This window comes from Herpailurus yagouaroundi, unplaced genomic scaffold (genome assembly GCF_014898765.1).
Source record: "Herpailurus yagouaroundi ecotype Mexico unplaced genomic scaffold, PumYag 163, whole genome shotgun sequence".
NCBI lineage: Eukaryota > Metazoa > Chordata > Mammalia > Carnivora > Felidae > Herpailurus > Herpailurus yagouaroundi.
The window spans coordinates 34,237,940-34,264,484 of record NW_024412404.1 but is presented as its reverse complement, the minus strand read 5'-3'; the positions used below and the strand labels follow the sequence as shown (position 1 = coordinate 34,264,484).

Here is a 26,545-nt window from a genome sequence, read left to right as displayed (position 1 = left end):
AAGGATAAACAACTCTGGAAATTATTGAGCAACATATGAATTTATAAATATATAATGGTAAAAAATACTAATGATAATAAGTACCTTATAAAATGGAGGTGAAGATGTTGGAAGCAGCATTTTAATTGTTTCATGTTTCATAGCAGTGAGTTAGTAGACAATATAAAGTTAATACATATAGTCTAAAAATATCAAACATCTAAATGCTGAGCTATGGTTTTTCACAATTTTTCATAAGTCCTCTGTTGTTCATTTTAGAGGGTTCTTTAAGAACTAGTATCTCTTGGGGCGCCTGGATGGCTCAGTTGAGCATCTGACTTTGGCTCAGGTCATGATCTCATGGTTCGTGAGTTTGACCCCTGCGTTGGGCTCTGTGCTGACAGCTCAGATCCAGGAGCCTGCTTCAGATTCTGTGGTCTCCTCTCTTTCCTCCCCTCCCCCACTCAGGCTCTGTCTCTCTCTCAAAAATGAATAAACATTTTTTAAAAATCTTTAAAAAAAACCCACTAATATTTCTTGTGATAAAGACACAGTATCTAAAGTTCTGCAATCACATTTCTAAAATGTTTCTTCCATTAAATTTAAATAGAATTACACAAAAATAAATGGAAAACTACTCAACAATGAAAAGGATTGAATCGCTGGTGTATACAATACTAATCTCAATTATTACTTTGCATGAAAGAAGACAGCACAAAAGAGTACCTGTATAATTGTGTCTATATAAAATCTACAAAATCTAAACTATAGTGACTAAAAGCATTTCAATGGTTGCCTAGGGCTGGGAGCAGAGAGAGGCCTGCACTGCAAATGGGCATGAGGAGTGGTTTGGGGTCATAGGAATATTTTATGTCTTGATTGTGGTAGTGGTGTCCTAAGTATATAAAATTGTATAAACTCATGTAATTGTACACACTGAAAGGATGCAGTTTATTGTACATGTATCATACTTCAATAAAGCTGATTTTAAAAACATAACTCTGGGGGTGCCTGCGTGGCTCAGTCAGTTGAGTGCCTGACTTCGGTTCAGGTCATGATCTCACCATTGGACCCCCAAGTCGGGCTCTGTGCTGACAACTCAGAGCCTGGAGCTGCTTCAGGTTCTGGGTCTCCCTCTTTCTCTGCCCCTCCCCTGCTCTCTCTCTCTCTCTCTCTCTCTGACTCTAAAATAAAGAAACATTTAAAAAAAATAACTCTCTGGGGCACCTGGGTGGTTCAGTCAGTTAAGAGTCCAACTTCGGCTCGGGTCATGATCTCACAGTTTGTGAGTTCGAGTCCTGCATCAGGCTCTGTGCTGACAGCTCAGAGGCTGGAGCCTGCTTTGAGTTCTGTTTCTCTCTCTCTCTCTCTGTCCCTCCCTTGCTCATTCTCTGTCTCCCTGTCTCTCTCTCAAATATAAACATTAAAATTTTTTTTAAAATAAAAACCATAACTCTGACTTTAAAAAAAAGCTTGAATACTATGATCCCATCTTTCTAAAATTGTTTCTCTCCATCCTGCCTGCAAACCTTCACAGGGTGGCTGATTACAGTTCATTAGGTGTTAATGAAATAGCTATTTTTGAGTTATAGAATTTGAAATGAATTTTTTATATTTATTTTTAAATTTTTCCCTGTCATTGAGATTTAATAGCGAGCAAGTGTAATTTTTACAACCAGTATTATTAATTTTGAAAACATAGAAACGTATAACATTCTATTTGTTTTCCTGAGGATTGTGCTGAAAACCTGAGGTAGGGACAGGTGCACCACCACAAGAGAAGGGACCATGTCCCAACTCATTCTGGTGGGGCCCCCACTTGCTCAGCTGGTTTCACTAGCTCACAGAGAGTCTATGTTCTCTCCTACTATTACAACAGCAGTAAACATATAAATTCCCAGTAGTACATCCAAATAGGTAGGAATGACTCCAATTCATCCTGATTAGAGCTTCCTGGTGAGGTGAGGCAGGAGAACATATAGGCTATTCTAGTCTTCAGTGTGGTACCTGTGACACCCGTGGAGGAGACTGCTAATGTGTTCATGACTCACTGTGACCATACACTGGATATTTCATTGCTTCTTCACTCCTTTTATAAGATGGGGTTGGTATGAAAAAGCATAAAGAGGATTATCACAAACTCTGTCAAGTGTTTGGAATAATAACAGGGGTCTGTTATTTATGCTGAGCCATTTGTGTTGTCATTTCTACAATACATTGTAGCATTAAGATGTATGCTCTTTCTAATCTGACTAGCGAGCTTTCCATCTATTCCCTCAGGTGAAAGGGTTGACTGCTGTCTGCTTTGGAATGCTGGTGGTTCTTAACCCTCAGAACGGTGAATCCCAATCTACTGGGATATAATGACATTTTAAGGCAAAGCTTCATAATATACAACACAAAATACCAAAATTGTTATCTAAATCATGAGGATTTCCCTTATTTAAATGCTTTTAATGCAAATATTTTCTTTATACAAAAAAAGTAAATAAAAGAGCAACATTGTTTCCCAAAGTGTAAAAAGAACATTTGATGGCTAAAAAAATTTTTTTTTTTTTTTTTTTTTTTTTTAGCGTTCCATTTGCCTGCTCATAAAAATCTCTGTGATTGCATTGCCTGGTGACTCTATTTACAGGCCTTCTAAGTCTGCAATTAGTAGGTTGGATAGCATGGTAGACAAGTCCTTGCCAAGGTGGTATGGATTACCGAGATGCAGTATGCCTTTTGAGAAAGAATAATAAGCCTTTATACAGCCATCAAAACCAGTTCAGACTCCAGAGTAAATAACATTTAAAAAATTAGGATGGAAAGCCACAAGTCCATTATAAACCCTTAAATCCCAGAAAGGAAAAACATATGAGTACGAGTACCACCCAAACATTTGTTTGAACTCACGACACTGAGGTCAAGACCTGAGCTGAGATCAAGAGTCGGACACTTAACAGACTGAGCCCCCAGGCGCTCCTTGGCTGAAGTTTTTAAATATATTTTGCTTTAGTAGGTAAATGTAAAATTAAATAATAAATTATATTTGACAGTACCTGTTTACGATGTCACATAATCAGTGACACCACTGATTATGGAAAGTGGAGAAAATTCTTACTCAAAAATGTAAGATTGTCCCAACCAGTAAGAAAAAGACTCATAAAAAATTAAATAATAGCAATTTACTCTTATCTTCCCAAATTACTTTCAATTCCACTCCTTTTAATTTTCATAGAACAGATATTACCATCATTTTTATGTTATAAACCCTACTGCAGGGAGAGGCTCTGGCTATCCACCAGAATTATTAGCAGTCTTATTAAAATGCAGATTCCCGGGCCAGAATCCCTGAGAACCCCATCAGTAAGTGTGAAATGAAGCCCAGGGTCTGTTTTTAACAGCCTGAGTACACTTGCCTGGTGAATTCTGATGCACTTGTCCGGGTCCCTCTCTCTGGGCGTGGCATCAATCACAGGTGATAACAACACTCAAGTATTGGGGCGCCTGGGTGGTGCAGTCGGTTAAGTGTCCAACTCTTGATTTCAGCTCAAGTCATGATCTCACAGTTTGTGAGATCCAGCCCCATGTCGGGCTCTGCCCTGTCAGCTCAGAGCCTGCTTGGGATTCTCTCTCTCTCTCTCTCTCTCTCTCTCTGCCCCTCCCTCGCTCTCACGCGCTCTCTCTCTCTCTCAAAAATAAATAAATAAACTTTAAAAACAAACAAAATACAGTCAAGTACATTTTTTTCTTTTTCCGACTTTTGGCCTGATCTCTCTGCCTTACAAGTTTCCCCACTTGGCTTCTCATTACTTGGGGAAATGTAGTGTTATCTCTGAATTTAGACATATTTCTGTATGTTCCTTCCCTGAGACTTTAATAAAATATTATCACAGAAACAGAAAAGCTCCACTCCCAGAGGGCTTATTTCTCCTGAGCATGTGTGATTCTAAACAAGGTCTCTGCTGTGACAAAATTGTTCCCCTCCATCTAATAAAGCCTCATTTAATTAGTTTTGGTTTGGAACTTTCTCAAGAGATTTTTTTTTTTTAAGTCTCACTAGATTATATCCACAACTTTTCCACAAGCCTATATACCCCTTAAGTAAAAGTGTTAAAAGGAAGAATGATTGCTACCTTTGGAATGTTCGTAGTACCTGACGTGTGCAAATCCAAGTGAATTCAAGACCACGCCCAAGCCACTTCCAGCCCAAAGCTGTCGGTGACCCCGCCCCTCTGCTCTCCTATGCCACGCCCACTCCTGAATGTGGCCTCTCCCTGTCTCTCTGATGCCAGTTGTCTGTCCCTGTCTTGTATCCTGATTTCATGCTTGCCTCCACTACCAAAGCTTGCCTTCCTCAAAGATACGGACAATTCCTCACAGTGCGTGCCCCATGAATAAGAAAATCACTGGCTACCTAGCCTCGTTTCCCCTTTCCATGGATATACACGTTAGGGTGCACAGAGCCCTCTCACGTCCACCGTAAGCTTTTGCTTCTCTCTCCACAGACCCGCTGAGATTTTGCGACTTTCTATGCCTCGTTTCTATCTCAGCTCCTTCTAACTTGGTTGCTCAAAAACTGTTGCAAAATAGCTATTTCTAGCAATTGACCTCAAAGAGAGTACAGACTGCCAACTGCCACGACTCAAGGCCATCCTCTTTCTAAGCATCTTCCGTGGGTTGGTGCTTTGATCCAGAGCTTCTGGCTGCCCCTGGGAAAGCCTCACGTACCTCATCCTGCAGTAGAGTCTTACTGTACTCCAGGTGGTGCCTCTCCAGAATGGAAGATCCATGAAGCTTTGCTAATGGAGATGTGGATCTAGGAGGAAGAGGATATACCATAATTTTAAAGACTACACATATGCCCATAGAGAATAGAGTCTTTACCCTCTGAGGATGTTTTCCATTTCTCCTTTCTCCCTGTCCTCTAATGGCTGTGAAATGGTCGAAAGTAACATATTGGAATAGATTTTTTAGGCTTAGAACACGAGAATACACTCTTAACAAATTCTTTAAAAAACGTAATTTGTTGAATGCATAAAATGACTGAATTATTTAAATTAGGAAGTTTGGTTCATCCACTGCATCTTTCAGTTTAAAATCTTTAGGTTCCCTGGAGCTTATGGTAGTGGCCTATGACTTCCAGAACATGTAACAAGTCTGTTGAAGCCCCATCGACCATTTGCATGGAAAATGTTTATTAAGAATTTCCAGGAACCAAAATAAAAATGATTGTAAAGCAGTCATTTCTTTCCTCCTCAAAGACAGGGACACAGAGTTTAAGTTAAAGTTCCCATTTGTTTTTTGTTTTGTTTTGTTTTTGAGACAGAGAGAGAGAAAGAGGGAGAGCTGGGGAGGGGCCGAGAGAGGGGGACAGAGGATCCCAAGCTGGCTCCTCACAGACTGCAGTGGGTCCAATGCAGGGCTCGAACTCACGAACCATGAGATCGTGACCCCAGCCAAAGTCTGATGCTCAACTGACTGTGCCCCTTGAAGTTCCCACTTGTTAATGATTAGGTCACAGCTTTATATAAGTGGGGACCTCAGTCTTTGGTGCCTTGTCTTTCTTCAAGTCTTCCTGTTTAAGGAATGGGAAGCACCTGAAGATAAAAAGGTAGAAAGAGGAAGTGATGGGGAGAGGCTAAGGTCAAAGGCCTACATAGATAATGTGAAGACTTTGCTATAGAAATACAGGGCGAATAAATAATTTGAAGGGAGGAAGAAATCAGAAATACGGGTGGGAGCCTTAGTAGAGAAGTTTCATCTTATTTCAGCAAGAACAGAACTTTAGGGAGTAGAGGAGACAGTAACAGGTCACGAACAAGTCTGGTAAACCAAATGCTCCAGTTAGGGAACAATCAGACTATGCCTGAGCAATATTATAATTGATCACAATTTTAGCACATACTTGCATACATACTCTGTGTCAGCACTGGAGATTAAAAAAAAAAAAATCAAAGCTTGAATCCAGTCAGAAAAGAGTAGTATCTTTAATTCCTTTATTTTTATTTATTTATTTATTTTTTAATGTTTATTTATTTTTGAGACAGAGAGAGACAGAGCAGGAATGGGGGAGGGGCAGAGAGAGAGGGAGACACAGAATCGGAAACAGGCTCCAGGCTCTGAGCCATCAGCCCAGAGCCTGACGCGGGGCTCGAACTCACAGACCGCGAGATCGTGACCTGGCTGAAGTTGGACGCTTAACCGACTGCGCCACCCAGGCGCCCCTAATTCCTTTAGTTTTAAAAATATCAGTCAAAAAAGGTTTCTGGGAGTTAGAGATACACCCAGTCTCAAAATAACACCTCACAGATTACTTAATACAAAGGAGAAAATGTACCTTTACATAAAGAGATCTCCTGGATATCACCCATAAATAATTTAACTAAACCTCATAAATAATGGGACAAATTGCTCTCATGGGCCTCCTGAAGAGCTGAGAAGGGCACAACATCATCAATGTAGAGTTCCTGCCAAAAATGTTTACTCTGGGCGTAAACTGAGCCTGGGTGGCTCAGTTGGTTAAGCGTGTGACTCTCAATTTTGGCTCAGGTCATGATCTTGCGGTCCGTGAGTTCGAGCCCCACGTCGGGCTCTGTGCCGACAGCTTGGAGCCTGGAGCCTACTTTGGATTCTGTCTCCCTATCTCTCTGCACCTCCCCTGTTCACGCTCTGTCTCTCCCTCTCTCTCAAAAATAAATAAACATTTAAAAATTTTTAAAAAATAAAGCAAATTTCAGAGAAGTTATTAAAAGTTTCAATGGGATATTGAGGGGAAAAAATGTTTAAATCACACCATCCGTCAATAATTCTCTGTATTTTGGATGTCTGGCAACAGTAAGCTTCAAGTATGGAAAATAGCCAGTGTAGACTGTGATACTATCCAGGCACTCAGGGAGAAAATAACCAAAGGAGAGAAACTCAAGCAACAGAGATTATGGTATGGCTTGACTATTGAACCTATCAGTTTCCCTGGAACATTCCCCCAGAATGATTTTTGAAAATTAGAACTCCAGCAAGGGGCAGTGTTGGTAAAGAAGCACTAAGGGGTTCTTTTACGGTAGACTAGTAACATCCCAATTTCCTGAAGAAATTTGAGGATTGTAGTACGGGGGGACACCACTTTCAGTATCTCCTGGAGAATTCTGAGGTAGCGGAGGAGACGATTAAAGACTGGATCCAAGTAAATTTTACCTTAAAATGTAAGAAGTAGAAAATGGCACAATCTGTAGATGACAGAACAGGAAGATTGACCTTTATCTCTGAAACAGTTTAAACTGTTTTGGAGTTTGTGAGCGCTTACAGAATAATCACAAGGAGATTCCAGAGGTTTACAAGGAGAAAATGATGCCAAGTTGATGTTATGGCACCTTCTGTGACAGGGCTGGTGGGAGCGGAAAGCCAGGACCTCATGTGTCTGGATTTCAGCCAGGTAATTGACAGGACACCTCAAGATATCTTCGGTACAAGCCAGAACAGCTGGGCTCAATGAGCGTACTTAATTGGCTGTCTTCAACCCTGGGGGTACGTTTCCAGCCCTGGGCCCCGAAACAAGACCCTTGCTCTTGTCCTGATGCATAACATTATCAGAGACTTGAATGAATATTGATGGAAATCATGAATAACTTTCCAATGACAGAAAACTGGAAAAAAACAGATAATCCACTGGCTGACAGAGCGTGACAAATGAAGACTTCAAATAAGAGTGGAATAAAGAATCAAATTAAGAAGATGAAATTTCATGAAGATTAAATATAAACCACTTCAGGTCCTATCTGGATTACTGTGTTAAATTCCAAGACCTGCATTTAAAGAATGACATAAAAACACCAGACAGGATTCACAGAAGAATAACAAATAAAATTACATGTGTGGAAACTGTTATATACGAAATGATTCAAGTAACCTGCTGCGTTCAACCAGGAAAGGCTGGGGGAAGTGATAAGTCTCCTTAATATGAAGGAATGACCTGTGGTTGAGAAATTACATATATTCTAGCAGCTCCAGAGACCTGAACCAGGACAAACAGATGTTCTCGGGAGACCGATTTCAGTTCAGTATCATGAAAAACGTCCAACCGTTAGAATCATCTACAAATAGGACTGTCTGCCCCGTGGGCCATTATGGGAAAAAAACCATATGTGGACTCAAGGAAATGGGGCAGGAGGCAGTAGAGAGGAGAGGTCTGCGTTAAATGGGGGATGAGATAAATTCTAAAATTCTTTGTATTTTTGTCCCAATAACATCCTGTATTTCTTCAGGAACAGGATGGGGGAGAGTAAAAAGGCAGAAAGACAAGAGGGGTGAGAAACTAAACAAGGAAAGGGGGTAAAATGAAGAAAGAAATCAGTAAGCTTAGAAATGAGGGAAGCAGAAAACAAACTGGCTAGCAAAGTGAAGTGAACACAGGAGCACAAGAGAACTGGAGGGAATAATAGAAATGTGAAAATGGCCAGGTTTTTAGGGCATTGTCAGAGGGTAGGCTAGGGCTGGGGGATAAGGCTGGAAACCAGAACCAAGAGGGCCAGACGTGTTGGAGACAAGAAATCAGACCAAGGGCACAAGGAAGTGGACTCCAGCCGGGAAGTGGAGTCATCTCTGTCCCTGCTGCTTCAAGTCACCCTAGGCAGTGACCTGATTTGTAGCCATCAATGTGAGAATAATAATACCGTTTTATTCAACCTTGTAGTGAACTGCTTTTGCCAATGTAATGTCTCCATGTCTTTGTGGGCTCCTGAGCGGCCTCCAGAACAATAAGGATGTGAAGAGACTCATCGAGCATCACTACTGAAGGACAGTGAGCAGAAAGACCGTGTTTGATCACAACGGTGCAGCGGAGCTACCAGAACCAGGAGCACATCTGTGCTCAGGTGCCTGCGGTGGGGAAACCCGTGCACGGGTCCCAGGCCTTCCACGGCCACATATTCCTGCTGTCCGGTCTACGGAGAGAAATGCTGGGAGAAGTTCAGCGTGCCCCCCCCCCCCCAGCTGACAGCCAGGGGGACCCGCACAGACTCTGAATGCCGGACCAGAGCAGAGACCTCAAATGTGGCTGCATCCTTCCTGCAAACTGGAGGCCAGACACCACATCCAATGTGGCTGCTTCCTTTCATGTAAGGCAAATTGGACTTCACCTTTTGGAGCTTGTTTCTTCATCAGTAAAAGGTGGAGTGCAGCAAAGATTAAATGAGATGATGAGTGTCAAGTTCTTAGCCTGGGTCAGGTCACGATAGGGGCTATAAATGTGAGCTCCTTTGGAGCTGAATTGGCTAATGCACCAGTGATCCGAGGAGAGGAAGGGGACCCGGCGACTGTCAGGAGACTTGTGTGCGAGGTGCGGAATAGCCAACGTGGGCCCGAGTCTCTCGGGAGGAAGACATCCCTTGCCCGAAACCAGAGTGCCATTCCTCTTTTCAAGGCAAAGCCCCATAGGTGAGAAGTCACTGCTCACGATGTGCTTTTCACTCATTGAACACATTTTTCTTAAGCACCTACTATGTAGTTTCGTCTACATGTAATTTCATTTGATTCCCACAAGTCTTTGCGGGTAGATATTGTGCCCATTCTACCGTTAAGAAATTGAGTCTCAAATAGACGAAGGGATGTGCCCCAAGCTGCCTCAACCAGGAAGTGGTTGGACCCCACAAGCCCAGACTCCAAAGCTTGTTGTCTCTAGAATACCTAGTGCCTCCGGTAGCTAGTGTGTCAGAGGTGAGGATACAGTATCTAAGGCACACAGGGCATCCTAAAAGCCATTATCAAGGAGCAAGGCTGGCCATGGGCATTGCTGATGAATTTTGAAGGGTGTCAGTGACATAATAATAATACTTACTACTCATTTACTGCCAAGAGGCTACCATGATATTCATTTGTTCATTTCATCTTTACAACGACCTTACCTATTAGGTACCATTATTATAACTCTTATTTTCCAGGCGAGGAAGTCGAGGCTTACAAAGTTTAAATGACTTGTGAACCCAAATCTGTCTGAGCTGAGAACCTGCACCCTTACTGTTTGCACGTTGTCGGGGCAGGAGAATAAGGTGCAAACCAGCTGAAGGAGAGCTGGGGAGCAGCAGAGGAGCCAGGGGAAGGGAGGGGAGTAAGCCCAGGAAGAAACACCCCCTGGCTTAAGCTGGGGGCTACACAGGTGTATACAAGTGTAAGCCCAAGGCCTGTGCACTTTCATATACGAATCTGATACTCTGGCTAATCAAGTTGAAGAAAGGAGGAGTGAAGGCATTTACAGGTAGGGCAGGGCATGCCTGGAAGTGGAAACCCAAGGGCAAGGGGGCTGCAGGGCTGCAAGCTTCCCGGGAGAAAGCAGACATTATCATGAGGCTGAAGCTCAGAAGGAACAGAACATGGCCCTGAGAGTCCTAAATGTGATGAAGAGTTGCTGACAGGGCCAAGGGACAGAGACAAGTTCTCTTCTCACCCGAGGTGCCTTCAAACATCATCAGTATATCACTTACTTCATCTGATACAAATTATTGGTGCCTCTGTGGTCAATGTCATGGCAGAAAGCAGCAGCGAGCATGGCAAAGGCTTCAAGATCCGTATAGTATTTCTTTAGTCTACCTGTCTAAAAGAATATATATATATACATTTACTTAGATAAATACACCTCCGAACAAGTGCAGTGAAGCCTGCCTGCAAAGGAGAAGACGGCCTGTCGTGTTTTGAGACCAAGTTGGCTTAATTTCTTGCATATTGCAGCTTCTTCTGGGCAATTACAAAACCCAGCAGGTAACCGAATTTTCCTTTAAAGAGGTAAGTATGTGAATGTCAAGGTGATAATCCAGCCCCATGCCCAGGGATACCCATGTTCCCTGGCATCATCCACAGGGAAGTTTGGGATTTACAGGATTGTGTCCACGAATTCCAAAATTACTGACCTAAAATGGTGGACCGTATCCATTTCTCATCATGCCTAAGAGGGAAATGTGTGGGTTGACAATTATTTACAGCTCTCTGCACCTACCATCAGCAAGGTAAACATGGTCTGCCCCACGTTGAACCCGTGCCTCCAGTTGTGGTAAGTGATGGACCGGTACCCTTTTCTCACGGTGTACATCCACCTGGTAAGAACCTGTCACCCAAAGAAGACAACACCATTCAGACTTTGGAATAGAATTCTAAAGGTTACAAGGTCTGTGACAATCTTATCTAAAAAGATAGGTTGGTCTTGTTGACAGGGTTTAAGCTGATATATTTACAAAGTTAATAATAATTGAAAATCCTAACTGAAGTTAATCTTTTGAACCACGGGACACATTAGCGAGTACAGCAACAGAATCACACAGTATTTTAAATTAAATGCGATCTGACCTCTACGGGTACTTTGAATTTCTCCACCACGTTTATTTCAAAGAAGAGTCGCAGCCCACACCTAATCAACTCGTGCTCTGTGATGGGGAAGTCACTGAAGCGGAATTCGTACAGGTCCACCGTCTGTGGGTCTGGCAAGTCCTCTTTCTGTTGGGACAAGGACAGATGGTTTCAGGTTACATGCATCTTCTTTCCCTTTGGTCTCACACATCCAGCCCTGGGCGTAAAACAAAATTACCACGAAAGGATACCGCACGCAACCCCACTGAGCCTCAGTGGGACCGGCTCTGGGGGATGCGGTTTACGTGTGTTATTATCCTCACAACAAACCTGCACAATTATCCCCATTTCCAGATGGTGACACTGAGACTCAGCTATATTAAGAAACTTTCTGAGTGCTGGAATTCAATTCCAAATCCATCTCCAATGGCTGTTTTCTTTCTTTGCTGCTAAATGAAATGTTTAGTTGCAGCAGCCTTACCCGTTTTCAGTACTCGACTTTATTTTCCTATTCAAGAAATGTTTAGTAAATAGTATGCGATCACTTAATTCATTTCTATTGTATTCTTTTTTTTTTTTTTTAGTTTTTATTTTACATATATTTATTTTTGAGAGACAGAGTGTGAGCAGGGGAGGGGCAGAGAGAGAGGGAGACACAGAATCAGAAGCAGGCTCCAGACTTCTAGCTGTCAGCACAGAGCCCGATGCAGGGCTTGAACCCACGAACCGTGAGATCGTGACCTGAGCCGAAGTCGGACGCTTAACCGACTGAGCCACTCAGGCGCCCCTTTTTCTATCGTACTCTTTACATGCTCAATAGACTGTGGGCACCACAGTGTGGGAGCACACGTGTCTTATTTGCTGCGGTAGCCCAGAGTTGGCAGGGCCTGTCCCAGACAGGTGCTTGGGACATGTCTGTGGACTGAATGAACAAATGCTCTGTGGTGCTCTGGTACACCTGCAGACACCTCACTTACCCCCACACCTTGTTAGGATTTAGGACTGTAGATAGGTTAGAGAGTGAACTCAGCACATGAGTATTGACATGGCTGAGGAAACAAAATTATGGATCTTGCCCTTAAAGAACGCGGTCTATTGAAATGGTTATACAGTACAGATCATTGAAAGGTGAGAGCTTAGAATACTCACAGAGCATAACATCCAGGGCCCAGGGCTGGGGGAGAAATTGAAGGCAGGTTGGAAGTGGGATTGAAGAAGGAGAGATTCAGGAAGGATGTGAGTTCAGATGATTTGTTGGAAGGCAGGGAGGAGGAAATCCCAGGGGAGGAGAGAAAGCGCCAGGAGGGAGAAGTTAGCAAGAGCTATGTGGGTCCACGTACAGGAGCAATTCAGTGCATTGGGTATTTACTGAGCCCGTGCTGAGTCCTGTGCACTGTGCTAAGGCCATGTCCCTCAGCAAGTTTAAGGTCTCCCAGGGGATAGTTCACGCTCTACTTTATACAGATTTCAATACCAAATGGTATATGGTTGTTTTAAGTAAAATTATGGATTTTCATCCCCTAACCCCTGAGTCGGAGTTGACTTCTCACACCCTTGTCCTTCTCTCTGTTCCCCAGGTCTCCCAGTGACCTCCTCTGGTCCCTTCTCATCAGTCTACTCTTGGACTGGTCACTTTAGGCAGAGATTTTTTTTTTTTCTTTTTCCCTGAAAAGCAATGGTTTGGAGCCAGGAGACTAGTGTTCAGTTCTGGGTTCAGATTAGCTACATTTCCCAGACTGAACTAGCCTGCGAAATGGGAACAATAACGGTAACATTGTTGTCTTCATTGTCTAGCAATGCCAATTTCATCTGCAAGTGCCACAGAGAATTAACGAGGATTCAATTCACACAACTTTTCTCTATTTCTCACAGGACCCTGCTATGGCCTTGGCTACTCCTTCTTGTCATTTTCTTTCTCTCTCCAAACCTTCCCGGCTTCCTTGCCCATGTGAGTTCTTCTGTTTCTTTCATTCATTTATTGTTTATTCATTCAACAAACACTTATTGGTTCCTATGTGTGTTGTAGCCATTATGGATGAATAAAGTAGACATTATCATTGCTCCTGAAACATGCATTCTCACGGAGAGGCAGACAATAAGCACATCTTTTAAAAATCACACCCCAGTTCATGGGCTGGGGTGGGGAAAACTCCATGCCACACAGACTCCCCACTAGAGGCTGTCTCAGTCCTACGGTTTGCAGAGTGAAGATAAAATGTGAAAGTGCTTTTTAATGCTTTCAGGCTCAGTCACACTAAAGTGTAAATGTGCATTTTAGCAGGAAACGAAGGAAGAGGTTCGCGGAAGAATGACTCCCAGATCCCATTTGCAGTAACAGGCAATCCAGTAAGATAGTAGTTTAGTACAAAGATGATAGGTTTTGAAGAACAGCCATTTAAAACTCTGTGACACAGAGGGTTTGTAAGAACAAAGGCTTTTGGTTAGTTCGCTAAGTGGGAATTCTGGGCACCCCAAGGCCAGTTTTCACCTCCCTGAGGAATCACACAGTTAAGCTGCTACCCCAACTCGGCCATGAAATGGCTCTGATGGCCACCTGGGTCGAGGCTGGTTTGCTCCGTCTGTTCCCAGAAGGGTCCCCCTGGGCCCCTGAGCGGGCCACTTCACGGGGTACCAGGCGGTCATGCTGCCCCGCCTTCCCGCTGGGCCTCAGGGCTCCTCCCCTGTGCTCCCTGGGGCTCTGCTACACCAGCTGGCCTGGGGTTCTCTAAGACAATGTGCTCGCTTGTGTCTCCAGGCCCCGTTCTGTACCGTCTTGCTTCCCCTTCTCACCTCCAGCCACCCCCAAAACCCTTATCTGCAACTCCTGCTTTCCCATCAAGCCTCATTGCCACGGCTATTGTCTCATATTCCACCACCATCTGTGAGCAGAATCAGGCCCTTGGCCTCCCCGGGGCCGTTGGTGCCCACAGTCTATGAACTCGTCCATCTGGGGCAGTGTCACTGTTTGTATTTTATCTCCCCAGTAAATGGGGCCTCTTGAACCAGATAAGACCAGACCACACTACCTTTTGTCCTCAGGATGCAGCGCAGCTCCTTGTATTATAGTATCTCTCGATAACTACTGCATGAATGAGAAAAAACTGAATTAAGGATGAGTGGCGAAGGTCCTTCTTTGGGAAATCCTCTCCAGATCTACGGTGTGGCGATCGCAAGCTGCAGGGCCTCCTGATTTGTCTTGGAAAGGAGGGAAGGTAGGGGGATTTCTTTCCTCATCAGCGCACCCCTACCCCAGTCCTCCTCATAAAACAAAACTGCAGTTGGCATCCTGACACTGTAGAAATTAATGGACGAAGGTCCTTACATTGAAGAAGCAACAAAATGGGCAAAGAACCAGTAGCTTTACAAGGAAATGGACTGTTTTGAATGTAAAATCTGCTCCAGGCTTGTCCCAAATCATTACTGCATAAAACTGAGGAACTCAAAACACAATCAAATATTGCCGAGTTCTCCAAAAGTCATGCGTTTCCCCTTGCCATGATTGCATCTTCACTGCAAACATTCTTGCTGTGTAACTAATTAATCGGCTATAAGGTAATTTTTGCCATAAAAATAAAATCACAAAAAAAATGAGAGGGACATTCACTAAAAAGGATGTAACATAAAACATGTAACATTATGTAACATCTTTATGTAACATAAAAAAATGAATAACACAATAAAAGAGACCTTATTGTAAAATTTTTTTAAAAATTTGAATATATTTAGAATGTATAGCGTAGATTCATGGCAGTACTGTGTCAATAACTGATTTCATTCTGTGGATTGAACCTCAGTGCTTGTCTTCAAAGTCTTTCATTTAGAGTATTACACTCTTTTTTTTTTTTTCTTGTTGATTTGTCTCCTCCTTTGGCATCACACTTTCTTTCTTTCACTAGAATTTCTTCCTTTGTTAAGAGAGGCATCAGTTTCCAAATACTAGCTTGCATATTTGCAACAGAGCTCTGTATTGTGCTGTGAAAGCCTTCTACACCGTTGTTTGCTCCTGGCAGATTGTCCCGCGTCTGCTGATAGACGTTCCTAAGTTCTATGGGGAATGTGGAGGAAATGCTAAGGTTGTAATGCGTTTGTAACTGAGCTTTGGCCATTATGACTGGCATGTTACCGTTGTCTAGTACAGCCTGGTGCGCAGTCTGGTTTCACATTCTACTCCACACTTCCAGTGAGGTTTATCACTGTATTTTCTATCAAGTCCGTATACGGAGTTGTCATCACCCCCTACTTTAAGACCACCCTGTGTACTTGTCACAGCATAGACCACTATGAGGGCTAGCTGAGGTTCATACAGACCATTATGAGGGCTAGCTAAGGTTTATATAGACAATTGTGAGGGTTAGCTGAGGTTTACATAATATAAAGACGAGAGTTTTACTGATAACTAGCTTCAGTAGATTAACTCTGCTGAAGGCAGTCAATTCAGCAATGAAGAAAGCAAACCAAACTGTCAAAAGACTTCTTTTTTACAGAAAAACTGCCTTACAGATCACTTAGTTATGTGGCAAAAATATTTGCCACGAAATGGTTGTGGCAAAGATGTCTACAGCAAAGAAGTTTCGGGCAAAACTACGTAGAACCAAATATAGGATTAATAACAGGAAGAGAAGTTATTTCAACCATTTCAACTGGTGGCAACAAGAGGAAAGAACCACATTCCTCCCAGTTCCAGAAAACAGAAGCGAGTGCTGGCAGAGGACAATTGTGCCTTGAAGGGTCTTTGTTCTACTGTAATTCTGTCATGTCTTCCGGGGTGACCACAGTGTCATCCAAAACTATCAAAATAAACGAGGCCATGACATGCCTAGAATCTGTGCCTGCGTTCCTTTACGCAGAAGCCTAGTTTTTGATTCTCTATTATCTTTATGGATTGGACTGTAGGGGGCACAAGGAGGAAAAAAATGCAGAGAACTAAAAGGTCACTCTTTATAAGAAATCTCTTTTCTTTTTAGCCTTTAAAGGTGACAGAGAAGAGGAAACTCTTACATGAGAAATGAGAACATGTATCCTAATATATTTTATTTAAGCGGCGTTAAGGATAGAAGTAAAACACTTACCAAAATTGTGACAAGTTGTTTTTCTTCACAGTCTTCAATTGCATCTATATTTAACTTCTCTTTAATTTTCTAAAATGTAAAAGCAATTGAAGTGTGAAATTCCCATAAAGTAAATTTCTATCTGACTCCTCTACTCTTAAAATCAGTTTAAATGTATTTAAAATATGCTGTAATGAGTTCTTTGCAAAGATGTATTCTAGGTACAAAAAAGACCTATAGCATTGATTATGAAGAATTTTCTCCAAAAAAAATAATGTAATGAATTTTTTTTATTTCCTGAAAATGTAACAGTGGCTGTCAGAGAGAGAGAAGGGGAGACAGAGAGAGAGAGAGAGAGAAGTGGTTTATTTATATGTAGGCAAGAAAGAGAGAAAAATGAGTGGCTTATATTTGTTTTTCTATTAGTTTATGGAAATTTCTCTTCATCCTCCTCAGGTTTTCTCATTTTTAACATCTCAACTGTCAAATAAAATTTCTCTTAATCCTCAAGCAACTCAGCAAAACCAAGACCAGAAAAAACAAAAGCCACCCCAAGAAAACTACACCTACACACACACTCTGAAAACCAGGGAAATAAAAGGAATAGAGATAGGGGATGTGTGATATTTTCCCTTCATTTGGTGGTGATTAGAACACTGTTAATAAATATCTATCTACTTGCTTCCCCATCGTCCATGATATTGGTCTTGGCCACATTTGGCCAATGAGAATTTTAGTGAATGTGCCATGAGGGAAGACTTGAAATGAGCTTGCACAGTTTGGCTTGCTCTCTTGCACCTATGACCTCACCATAAGAAGAGCATTTATCAAGTGGCTTCTGGGCAAGAAGGATGAGGTATGCATAGAGCAAACCAAACTCACAGCTTAGAGCCAAGCCCAACTAGAAATCAGTTGAAGACTAGTCAACCCACCAATGCATGAGTGAAAAAATAGATGTTTAATGTTGTATACCACTGAGATGTTATGGTTGTTATACATGGCAATGCATATGGCAATAACTGACTGATACACTTCCCTTCCTGGAAATATTTTTTCCTTGCTAACGTACTTGGATCTAGATGTCACTCCTCCAGCTCCTACAGACCCAGGAGTTGAGTTGTTGTTGTTGTTGTTTAAGCAAAGTGCTATTCCAACCAAGCAGCCAAGAAGTCCAATAAGGCTCTGTGTCCACTGGGCCACCCAGGTCCGCAGCCCCCACCCCACCCCCCACCAATCTCCTTGTCTCCTCCTCCTTAGCCTAGGACTAAACCTATTCTCATTTGTCAGACCTCTAAGTAATTAGGCGAATTCCAGGAGCTGTGCTTAGATGCCACCTAATGTCCACAGGACTGAATTTCCCACTTACCAGAATAGACTTGACTTCATCAGGAGTAGCTTTGGTCTGGCTCATGAGCATTTCCTGAGCTATATCCTTTCTGTTTTCTAGCTTATTCATTTTATCATAGGTGTCAGTATTTAAAAGAGACCATCCAAGAAATTGTGTGAGAGTCTGAAATGGATAAAATGTGATTCAATTCTCTAAAACTGAAAAACTGATTTGGAGGCAACCATCTACATTCTTTCCTCTCAATCAATCTCCCTTCTACCATCAACAATTCAGCTTCGTATTTCAATCTAAGAACAAAAACGTACTAATAATCAGCCCCAGACAATGAAATTGGCTAATCCCTTGCTTTTCAAAGTGCACCAGGCACCGTGAATATTTTATTAGAGCAAAAGAATTACAATATCCAGTAGAATAAAGCACAGCCTGAAACTCAGCGGACTGAGGGTGACAGCAAGAAACGTAAGGAATAGAAGGGGTGGGGAAAGGAGATGGAAAATTTCTGTCCAGTTGCCTAATATTGTAAAGAATTTTGATTAAGCCAAAGTTCAATCTCTGGAAGAAAATGTTGCAGTTTACAGAAGCCAGGAAACAGAAATGACACAATAACCCCATATTGACCGCAAACATATGTGACTCATGCCTTAATGGCCCTTCAAAAATATCACTCCAGAATAACAAATAATTGCGCCACCTCTATTGTTTCATGAATTTCATTTGTCTCCATTAGTTTATCATTGCACTTACCTCAGTAATGTGTTCATCATATTCATCAAAAGGTTTTCCATCTTTCCTGTTGTAAAATGTAGCTACTCCCACAATATCTTCTTTCTTGTTGACAATAGGCAGGGATAAGACATTTTTAATGACCCAGCCAGTTTCATCTACAGGTCCTTTCTACAAACAGGAAGGACATTTAGATTATTTTCTTAACTTTTAATTTTGAAATACCTATAGATTCACAGGATGTTGCAAAAGAAATGTATAGGGAAGCCGTAGGTACCCTTCACCCAGTTTCCCCAGAGGTAACAGCTTGTGTAACTGTAGTGCACCATCAAATCCAGGAAATAGATACTGATACAATCCATGGATCTCAGTCAGATTTCACTAGGTTTATGTGTACTTATTGTGTGTGTGTGCATGCGTGTGTGTATTTCTATGCAAGCTCATCACATGTGTACACATGTGCTCCCACCACTAGGATCAAGATAGAGGACTAATGGAGCATCACAGGCTTCCCTGAACTACTACCCTGTCGTAGCTACCTTCCCCCAACTCTGGTTATCTTTAAGGAAGAATAATCTAATCTCTATGTGAGCTGCACAATTCCTACACTAGGTCAGAAATTAGCTGGGACTATAGAGCCATAAAAGTGTTCTAGGCCATTTGATGCAGTGTACTGGAACCAAGTGTCTACACTGTAACAACCCTAACGGCTTCTCTTCTGCCCACCGCTATAAGGATCGGAAGCCTCAGTGTTCCCCATTCACTTTTTCTGTCCCCCAACAGCTGCTTAACTAATTCCTTATATTAAATTCTCTCTGTTGAAATACCTAGTGTGGTTTCTGTGTTCCTGACGGATCCATCAAAACCGTCTTTTGTGTTCCCCTGTGATGTGCCAGGACCTGGGCTAGTTGCTGGGGCTACTAACCACAGGCCCTAATCTCAGGTTGATAACATTCTAGTGGGGGGATACAGACACAGAAGTTTAGGAGCATTTCTCAAAGTGTGGCGTAAGGTCAACGTGCAAGACTTTTTTTCTTTTTTTTCAAGCTTGTGTCATAATTTGAGGATGTGCATCTTAAATAAGCTCCCCGGTAGCTCTTCTGCTTCCTTCAGCACAGTGAGCCGTCCCCAGAGGCCCAGGCTGGCCTGCCTCTCCTGTGAAGCTTTCTCTCACCTTTTCCACCCATACAGAACTTTTCTTTTTCAGAATTCTAACAGCACTTTTAGCCTGGAGCACACAAAGTAGCAGTTTAGATGATTTCCAAATGCTTCGGAGTTGTTGATTTTTGTCTGTGAGGCTATTTCCTAATCCTGTGGAAGAGCATTTCCTACACTGTTGGCTTCCATGTAAGTGAGGGGCCGGTGTTGGGCATATGACAGGTGCTCAATAAACAACTGCTTATTAGTTGGCGAGCTCGTCTTTATATTTGGAATGAAAAGCAGAGAAACCAAGCCTCAACTTATTGTGTCCTGACATTCAAAGCTTTGGGGAAAAAGATTTGAGTGGTTCTCAAAATCTTTATCCTCGGAGCCATGCATGGCTGCCCCCAAATATCAGAGCAGAGTCCGGGCTCTCCCGGGCCAGCTCCCCCACCTCCCTGTTCCTACAAGGATTGCTTAGGGTCAGACACTTTAGAAAGTGCTTGCCCCCTTGCTCCTTCCTGTGTACTCTTCCCCGGCACCCGACTGCCATAAATGTAGGGGTCAGGGCCAGCACAGCAGGGTCACAGTGAGGCTTTGGCTGCAAGGAGGGAGGAACAGGAGCAAACGCGCCATATGGTGTTTGTGTGTTTTCCACATCAGTGAGCAGAGGGACGAACAAGGAGATCCGAGGGAAACCTTCCGGGAAACAAAGCAGGCGCCCGTAGGTTTCCCCAGGCCCGGCTTGCGTCTGCTGCTGCTCGCACACCCCTCTCGCCCGAGGAGGAAGCCTGTCCAGCAGGCATAGCTGGGGCTCTGTGTGTGTGTGTGTCTGTGTGACAGACAGGAAGACACTGGTGGCTCTCTATTCCTGACCGGAACTAGGGCTCTAAGTGGATGTTTGTGACAATAGGGACACAGAACACGGACCAGAAGGCAGAAAGGGAGGGGCCGCAGAGATAGATGCGAGTTTCTCCCCAGCAGTCACGTGGGGAGGGGGTGGCAGAGGGGACAGGTAGGGAGGAGGATCCCAGGATGCTGCAGGAGGAAAGATAAAACCAAGAGTCTGACAGCAGGAGAGGCCCCCGAGGACCCAATAAATAGTTTTTCTTTTCTAATAAGCTGCAGGGAAGGGCCTGGGAAAACCAAAAAGGGCTGAATCCAGGTGGTAGACCTTGTGCAGCTGATCACTCCTGCGAAGAACACTTAGTGAGCACCTATGATGTGCCAGGCGCTGTTTGAAGCACTGAGTGACCAGGAGTGGGAGGGCATGGAGAAGGGGCAGGGTCCCCCCGCTTCCCTGCCCAGTGCTGGGGTGATAAACACCCTGTCTCCTCTCATCCCCCTGCACCTCCCACCTCTTCTCCCTTCCCTGAAGAATCTGCTACTTGGTTGGTGACCCTGGTCCCTCCAGGGTGAATGGGACGTAAGCCTTGTGCGTGCCTCCCGGCCACCTGAGCACAAGGCAGACCCTGAGGATGGGGGAGGGGGCAGCAGTGATAGGAGGCCTGGCGGAGGGCAGAGTTACCTGAAAGGTGAAGTACTCATCTGCGGGGGCGTTCAGCATGTTACATATCTGTAAAGCAAGAGGACATGAAAGTCCTGAAACATCGTGCGGAGGGGGGACCACCAACCCACAGAGCAGTGTAAGAAAGGATGCATTTGAGGCGAGGGTTTCTTCTGTGGCTCTCCATGGTTTGCAGGCAAATTATTCACACTGAGCCACGGCTGGGCCAAATTTGCTAACAACACATTGAGGTTCTCTTCTGCTAATTAAGTCACTGTGTGACATTTAGCACAATCTCTGCTTCTGCCTACTCTTCCCAGCCTCTAAGGATTCTTCTTCCAAATTCAAAACTTTGAGCTGTTCAGACCAAGGAGTGGAGGAAGCTGAGGAGAAGGTCATTCTGCTGGGGCAGGGATGACAGAGATTCTGGGAAGGTTCTATTTCCTTCCTTCCTCCCTCCTTCCCTCCTTCCCTCCCTTTCTCCCTCCCTGGCCCAAGGTCAAGGATTTGCCAAGGGATTTGCCCAGGGCAGGACCGAGTCAAGGCACCCAGGGCTCTTGAGTCATAGAGTGCACCACGATATTACAGCAGCCCCCACCCTGCCCCGCCCAGGAATGCATTGTTCTGGCTGGGTCTGCTGAAATGTTTGAAATCATCCTCTAGGCTAGTGGTTCCCAGCCAGGGTGGTGTAGAGCATCTGATGGGTAGAGGGCAGTGATGCTGCTGAACATCGTACAGTGCACGGGATAGTTCCCCACAAGGAATTGTCTGGCCCCAAATGTCAATAATGTCAAATTGGAGAAAATCCTGTGCTAGACACAAAATATGTTTTTAGTAAGTCCTGTCTCTTGTAAGTGCATATGATAGGGTGATACCTTTGGGAGTGAAAGGGAGGACTATTGATAACTCAAGCACAACAGGTGTGTGTGGAAGCTGGCCCAGGCAAACTGGATGTATGTTCACCCTAATCATAATTAAGAGTCCCAGGAAATGGCTCAAGCTCAATTCTCTGGAAATCACTTTGGGAATGCCAATTTGCCTAATGAGCAATTTTGTGAGAAATACCTTAAACTAGATTTACAACAGTTTGCCGCCAGTCTTGGGCTCTCAGAGAGCAGGGATGGGGCCCAGGGAAGAAGCTCCGATGTGGAAGGCAGCAGTGAAGCATGTGCAGTGGGTCTGTGATAGAACCAAAACCTGGCGGAAAATCCTCCCCTGCTTTGGGAATCAATCCCTTGGCACGTTGGTAATATGGCAAGTTGATGACTTGGCAAATTAACCATTCAATGAACTGGCTTTTGACACAATCGTTTACTCCAAGCTGATTTTTGGGGAAACCCTGTTTCCCTAGAAAACTGCCTAGGTGGCCTGCAAGGAAACAAAGGATGGGGGTCAATGGTCGAGCAATCTGGTTATGTACAGACGCTGAAAAGTTGTGGTATCTGTGGACTCAGGAATGAATTGGAATGTTTTCGTCATTACTACTAAGTCAGGAGTAACATTTAAAAAACACTCCAATTATTTTGGAGTGATTTTGAAAACATGGTATTTGTTAGTGTAAAGTGCTGTTTATTCCTAAAAGAAATAAAATTGTTTTTTCTCTTCGTTTTCTTTTCTTCCCCTCTGGCATGTCTCTACCTAGAAAAAGGGATCATGTCACCTGTTTGAGGCCACCTGGTCCTGTACCCAGTGACCCCAGGGTTTAGGCCTCCTGGAAACCCCAAAGCAAAGCACCCTGACATAAGAACATCCTGCAGTCACATCTGGCATTTTCCTTACTCTGCTACTGTTCCAAACCCAGCAACTTTCACACTAAGCAGAGATAAATTTGTGACAGTGAAAGAAAACAGGAGCTAACCTAGGTTTTGTTTCTCCTTCCCTCTGACCCTCGAGTGACTCTATTAGTCACTATAATTCACATGCCCATTTACTAAATAATGAAGATGAATGAACACTGCTCAAAACACAAGGACAACGCTAAAGTGAAATCAAATATGCAAATATGCAAGTAAGTGCTATAAATACATTACAGAAACTTGGATTCATCACGGGGAAGATAGGAAAATGCCAACACTAAGAAATGTTGGAAGCATTGAACTCTCGCAGGGAGGGATCTTGGTGCCAAAAGATGACACAGATGGTGGAGAAGCCCAACAAGGGAGAGAAATCAGCCACGAGAAGGAAGGAAAGCATGGCTGAGGCAGAGTGGGAAAAATACGGTGACTCTGGTTCTCTGGCCTGGAGACCTTTGGGACCTACCAGAGACCTCTTGCTTGTTGTCTGCCTATATCTTGACCTCTCTTAGCCAGACCTGGCCTGCTATCTGTCCATCCCATCCCATCCCACCCCACGAGATAGACCGGGGCAAAGATCTTCACTTACTTTATCAACCCACTACATTTTGCATTGCAATCAGTGGCAAAGTTCCCCATTTATTCATTTTTCTCTCTTGTCAGTAATTTCCCATGCTTCACAAGTCTTGACCAAGGTAACTGTACTTGAGATCAAATTAAACCTAACATGAATCATGGTCACAGACTTCTAAAGGATGTCTGAAATTTGCATGGCTAACAGAATAAGAAGTTGGGGGAATGGATGAATCTTTCTTACAACAACTAAATATTTTTGTGTAATCTGGAAGTCTCCAGTCAACCTACTTTCAACTGCCAAGATGCCTCTCCCCCACGTCCTGTGTGGGCATCTCACATGTGTGTGCATTTTACTTTCATAACTGCTCCCACCCCTTAGTTGATAAGGGCTTCATCCAGTATTATTCAAGGTTTAAATGTGTTCGATAACTTACAAATCCATTTTCGGCAACATAGGTCGGCAACCCACTAACGAGAGTCCAGTGGTCTGCAGGAGGTGTCCTTGAGGAAGATTAGAAGAAAGAAAATCATTGTCATACAGAGAAGAAATGCACTGTGCGCGAAAACAAAATGGCAACTTCCTGGCTGCTGAGGACAGTACTCACGGGATCACTTTGATCTCTTCTTTTCCATGTAAAATGTAATCGATGATTTTATAAAAGATGACTTCCTAAGAGGAAAGAGATTATGAGAGTGATCTCATTTCCCAAAGAAAACACTTCTCATAGGCGAGCTTATACTTTAAAACTCATTTAAATGGTACCTTACATTCTAACCACATTGCTCTGCATAACTACCACCAAATTACTCATGTCCTGATTACAAGCTTGCAACACAACTAGAAAATACTATTGGCTATTTACCTACATGAACAAGCCTGTTAAGCTAAATTTTAAAAGTTGAGTTTATCCAAACAGCTTTCACGGGAATCTTGTTTTACTTTTAGCTGATCCCTTTCTACTGTCCAGAAATACCTGACTACTAACTTCAGTGGAACAAACCATGTAATTTCTCAACCTCAGTCAATGTTTTCTCTTCCCCACTGTATAATGAACATTTCCCACCTTCCAAGCTGGAAGGGACTTGAGAACGAATCTCTCTACTTCTTTGGGCAGATGAAAACCCCAAGGCCTGGACACATTCTATCCCAGTACTTTCACTTTCCTGTGTGTTTGGGAACACGGTGGTGAGACATCGTTCCTGCCCTCTGAAGCTTGTGTCAAGGGGGACACAACTATCTGACCGTTGCCTGGAGTCTCGAGTCCAGCAGGTGTGAAGGAGGGCCTGGGCATAGTGCCCTTAAAAAGCTGGGCAGGTGGCTCTGATGTGTCCCTCCCTATTGAGATCTATTGATTCGCTAAGCCTGGCTTTACAGAAAAGGAAATTGAGAGGTTAAACCATGAGTTAAGGCAAGGAGCACCTAGCTGGCTAGGGAAGACCTGGGACTTGAACCTCAAACTCCTTGTCCAGTGTTCTTTCTACTACTCTGAGGTCCCCCAGAAACTTACAGGACTAGAATCCAGGGCTTCTCAGGCCAGCGCTCTCCTGTCCTCCCTACTGGTTTTGGCACCCTGTACCATGCACACATATCACTGAGGAAGACGTTTGCACTTACTCTGCCATCTGGTGTCTTTGGACCTTTATAAGGCTCGACTTCTCCAAGTTTGATTGGCCACTCATCATAGAATTCCTGGAAGCAATTATATTTAAACATATTAAACAAACTGTTCCACGACCTACTATATCTTCTATGAGTTTCATGGCTTTGCATATTTTATTTACTTATTTATTTTATAAATCCAGAATTTTAGAGCTGGAAAAGACCTATGATTTCCAGTAATATCACTTATGAACTTGTGAATGTGAACAAGTCACTCAAGCGTTTTCATCTGTAAAACAGGGATAATAATAGAGTTTATGCTGTAGGGTTGTGGTGAGCGTTAATGAACAATACGTGCAGAGCACTTGCCCTGACACATAGTCAAAGGGACTCAATAGCTAGTGGCTCTTTTACAGATAAATAAACTAAATCTAAATAAGTTAAGAGGCTTGGCCAAGGTCATGCAGCACGACCAACAGTGTGGCCACCTTACCCAACATCTGTTCTCTCCCTCTTCCTCTCTAACAGACCCTGATTTTATTTAGGTGCCAGGTGGTCATTTTTCTCAGGGAATATGGGCTTGTACATATGGGCCCTGGGTGGCCCATATGAGATGCCTGGGATTAGTCTGAGGGCAGGCACATGGCCCAGTTGTGGACAGTGAAGAAGGGGGAGAAATCTGCCAAGGCGCTTCTGGGGAAGGGTGCTCCTCACATCACATGAAAGGTGATGAAGGTGACATTTACAGGAAAAGCCTCCCAGTTTGGTCCTGTCCATGTGCCATGCCTTGAGCTATAACAGCCATCTTGCCACCCCAAGAGGAGACCTTTCCACCATGCTGAAGGCGGCAGAGACCCTGCCGTAGGAAAACAGGAAGCCCCTGGGGCCTTGATGACCGTGCTGCGTTCTCAATGAACCAGACCTAGAACTGCCCTTCTTCTGCCCTTCTTCTTCCAGGAAGAACTTGGGACTTCTTGTTAAATGAGATAATAACTGTCTTATTGTTAAAGATGCTTTTAGCTGGGTCTGATGTTACTTGTAGCCAAAAGCACCCTAACCCAAATACACTCAACTACAAAGTCCCAGAGCCAGGATCAGAACCCAGCTCTCCTGACACTTGGTCCTGTGTTTATCCACTTAGAACAATTACTCTGAAAAAAATAACTTCAATTCACAAGGAGAATAAGAAACAGAAACAAGACAGTGTTCATTACTTATGCTGAGCTAGGAGAGCTCCAACGGAAAGAATGAAACAAGATGAGAAATGAACATTATACATTGTGTGTGAATATTATCCATTTTTTAATGGATCACTGTCTTGTATAGACGATTTGAGGTGAGACAAAATGTATGGAAGAATGAGGACCTTCTCCTTGGTCATGTCCAGCAGTCCGATGGAGTAGCGTTCACAGTTCAGATATGTTCTAATTGTGTAGAGCGCTTTGTGAAATTGCCGCTCAACATCTGTGAGCTCTTCAAATACTTTATTGGCGGACCACATAAGGATCTGAAAGGATG

The 26,545-nt window shown here is 43.5% G+C and overlaps 1 protein-coding gene across 2 annotated transcripts in view; it reads right to left on the bottom strand.

Moving 5' to 3' along the window:
- PDE6C (phosphodiesterase 6C) overlaps window positions 1-26,545 on the bottom strand; it is a 45,045-nt gene that overhangs the window by 10,628 nt on the left and 7,872 nt on the right. For both annotated transcript variants that reach the window (XM_040485890.1, XM_040485891.1), the window contains exons 4-15: window positions 26,394-26,534; window positions 25,043-25,117; window positions 24,033-24,097; window positions 23,862-23,928; window positions 21,080-21,127; window positions 18,433-18,582; window positions 17,707-17,850; window positions 16,362-16,430; window positions 11,293-11,439; window positions 10,946-11,053; window positions 10,437-10,546; window positions 4,693-4,780 (exon numbers count right to left, since the gene is read on the bottom strand). In XM_040485890.1, the coding sequence (XP_040341824.1) occupies window positions 4,693-4,780; window positions 10,437-10,546; window positions 10,946-11,053; window positions 11,293-11,439; window positions 16,362-16,430; window positions 17,707-17,850; window positions 18,433-18,582; window positions 21,080-21,127; window positions 23,862-23,928; window positions 24,033-24,097; window positions 25,043-25,117; window positions 26,394-26,534 (1,212 nt within the window). The remainder of the gene's footprint in view (window positions 1-4,692; window positions 4,781-10,436; window positions 10,547-10,945; window positions 11,054-11,292; window positions 11,440-16,361; window positions 16,431-17,706; window positions 17,851-18,432; window positions 18,583-21,079; window positions 21,128-23,861; window positions 23,929-24,032; window positions 24,098-25,042; window positions 25,118-26,393; window positions 26,535-26,545) is intronic.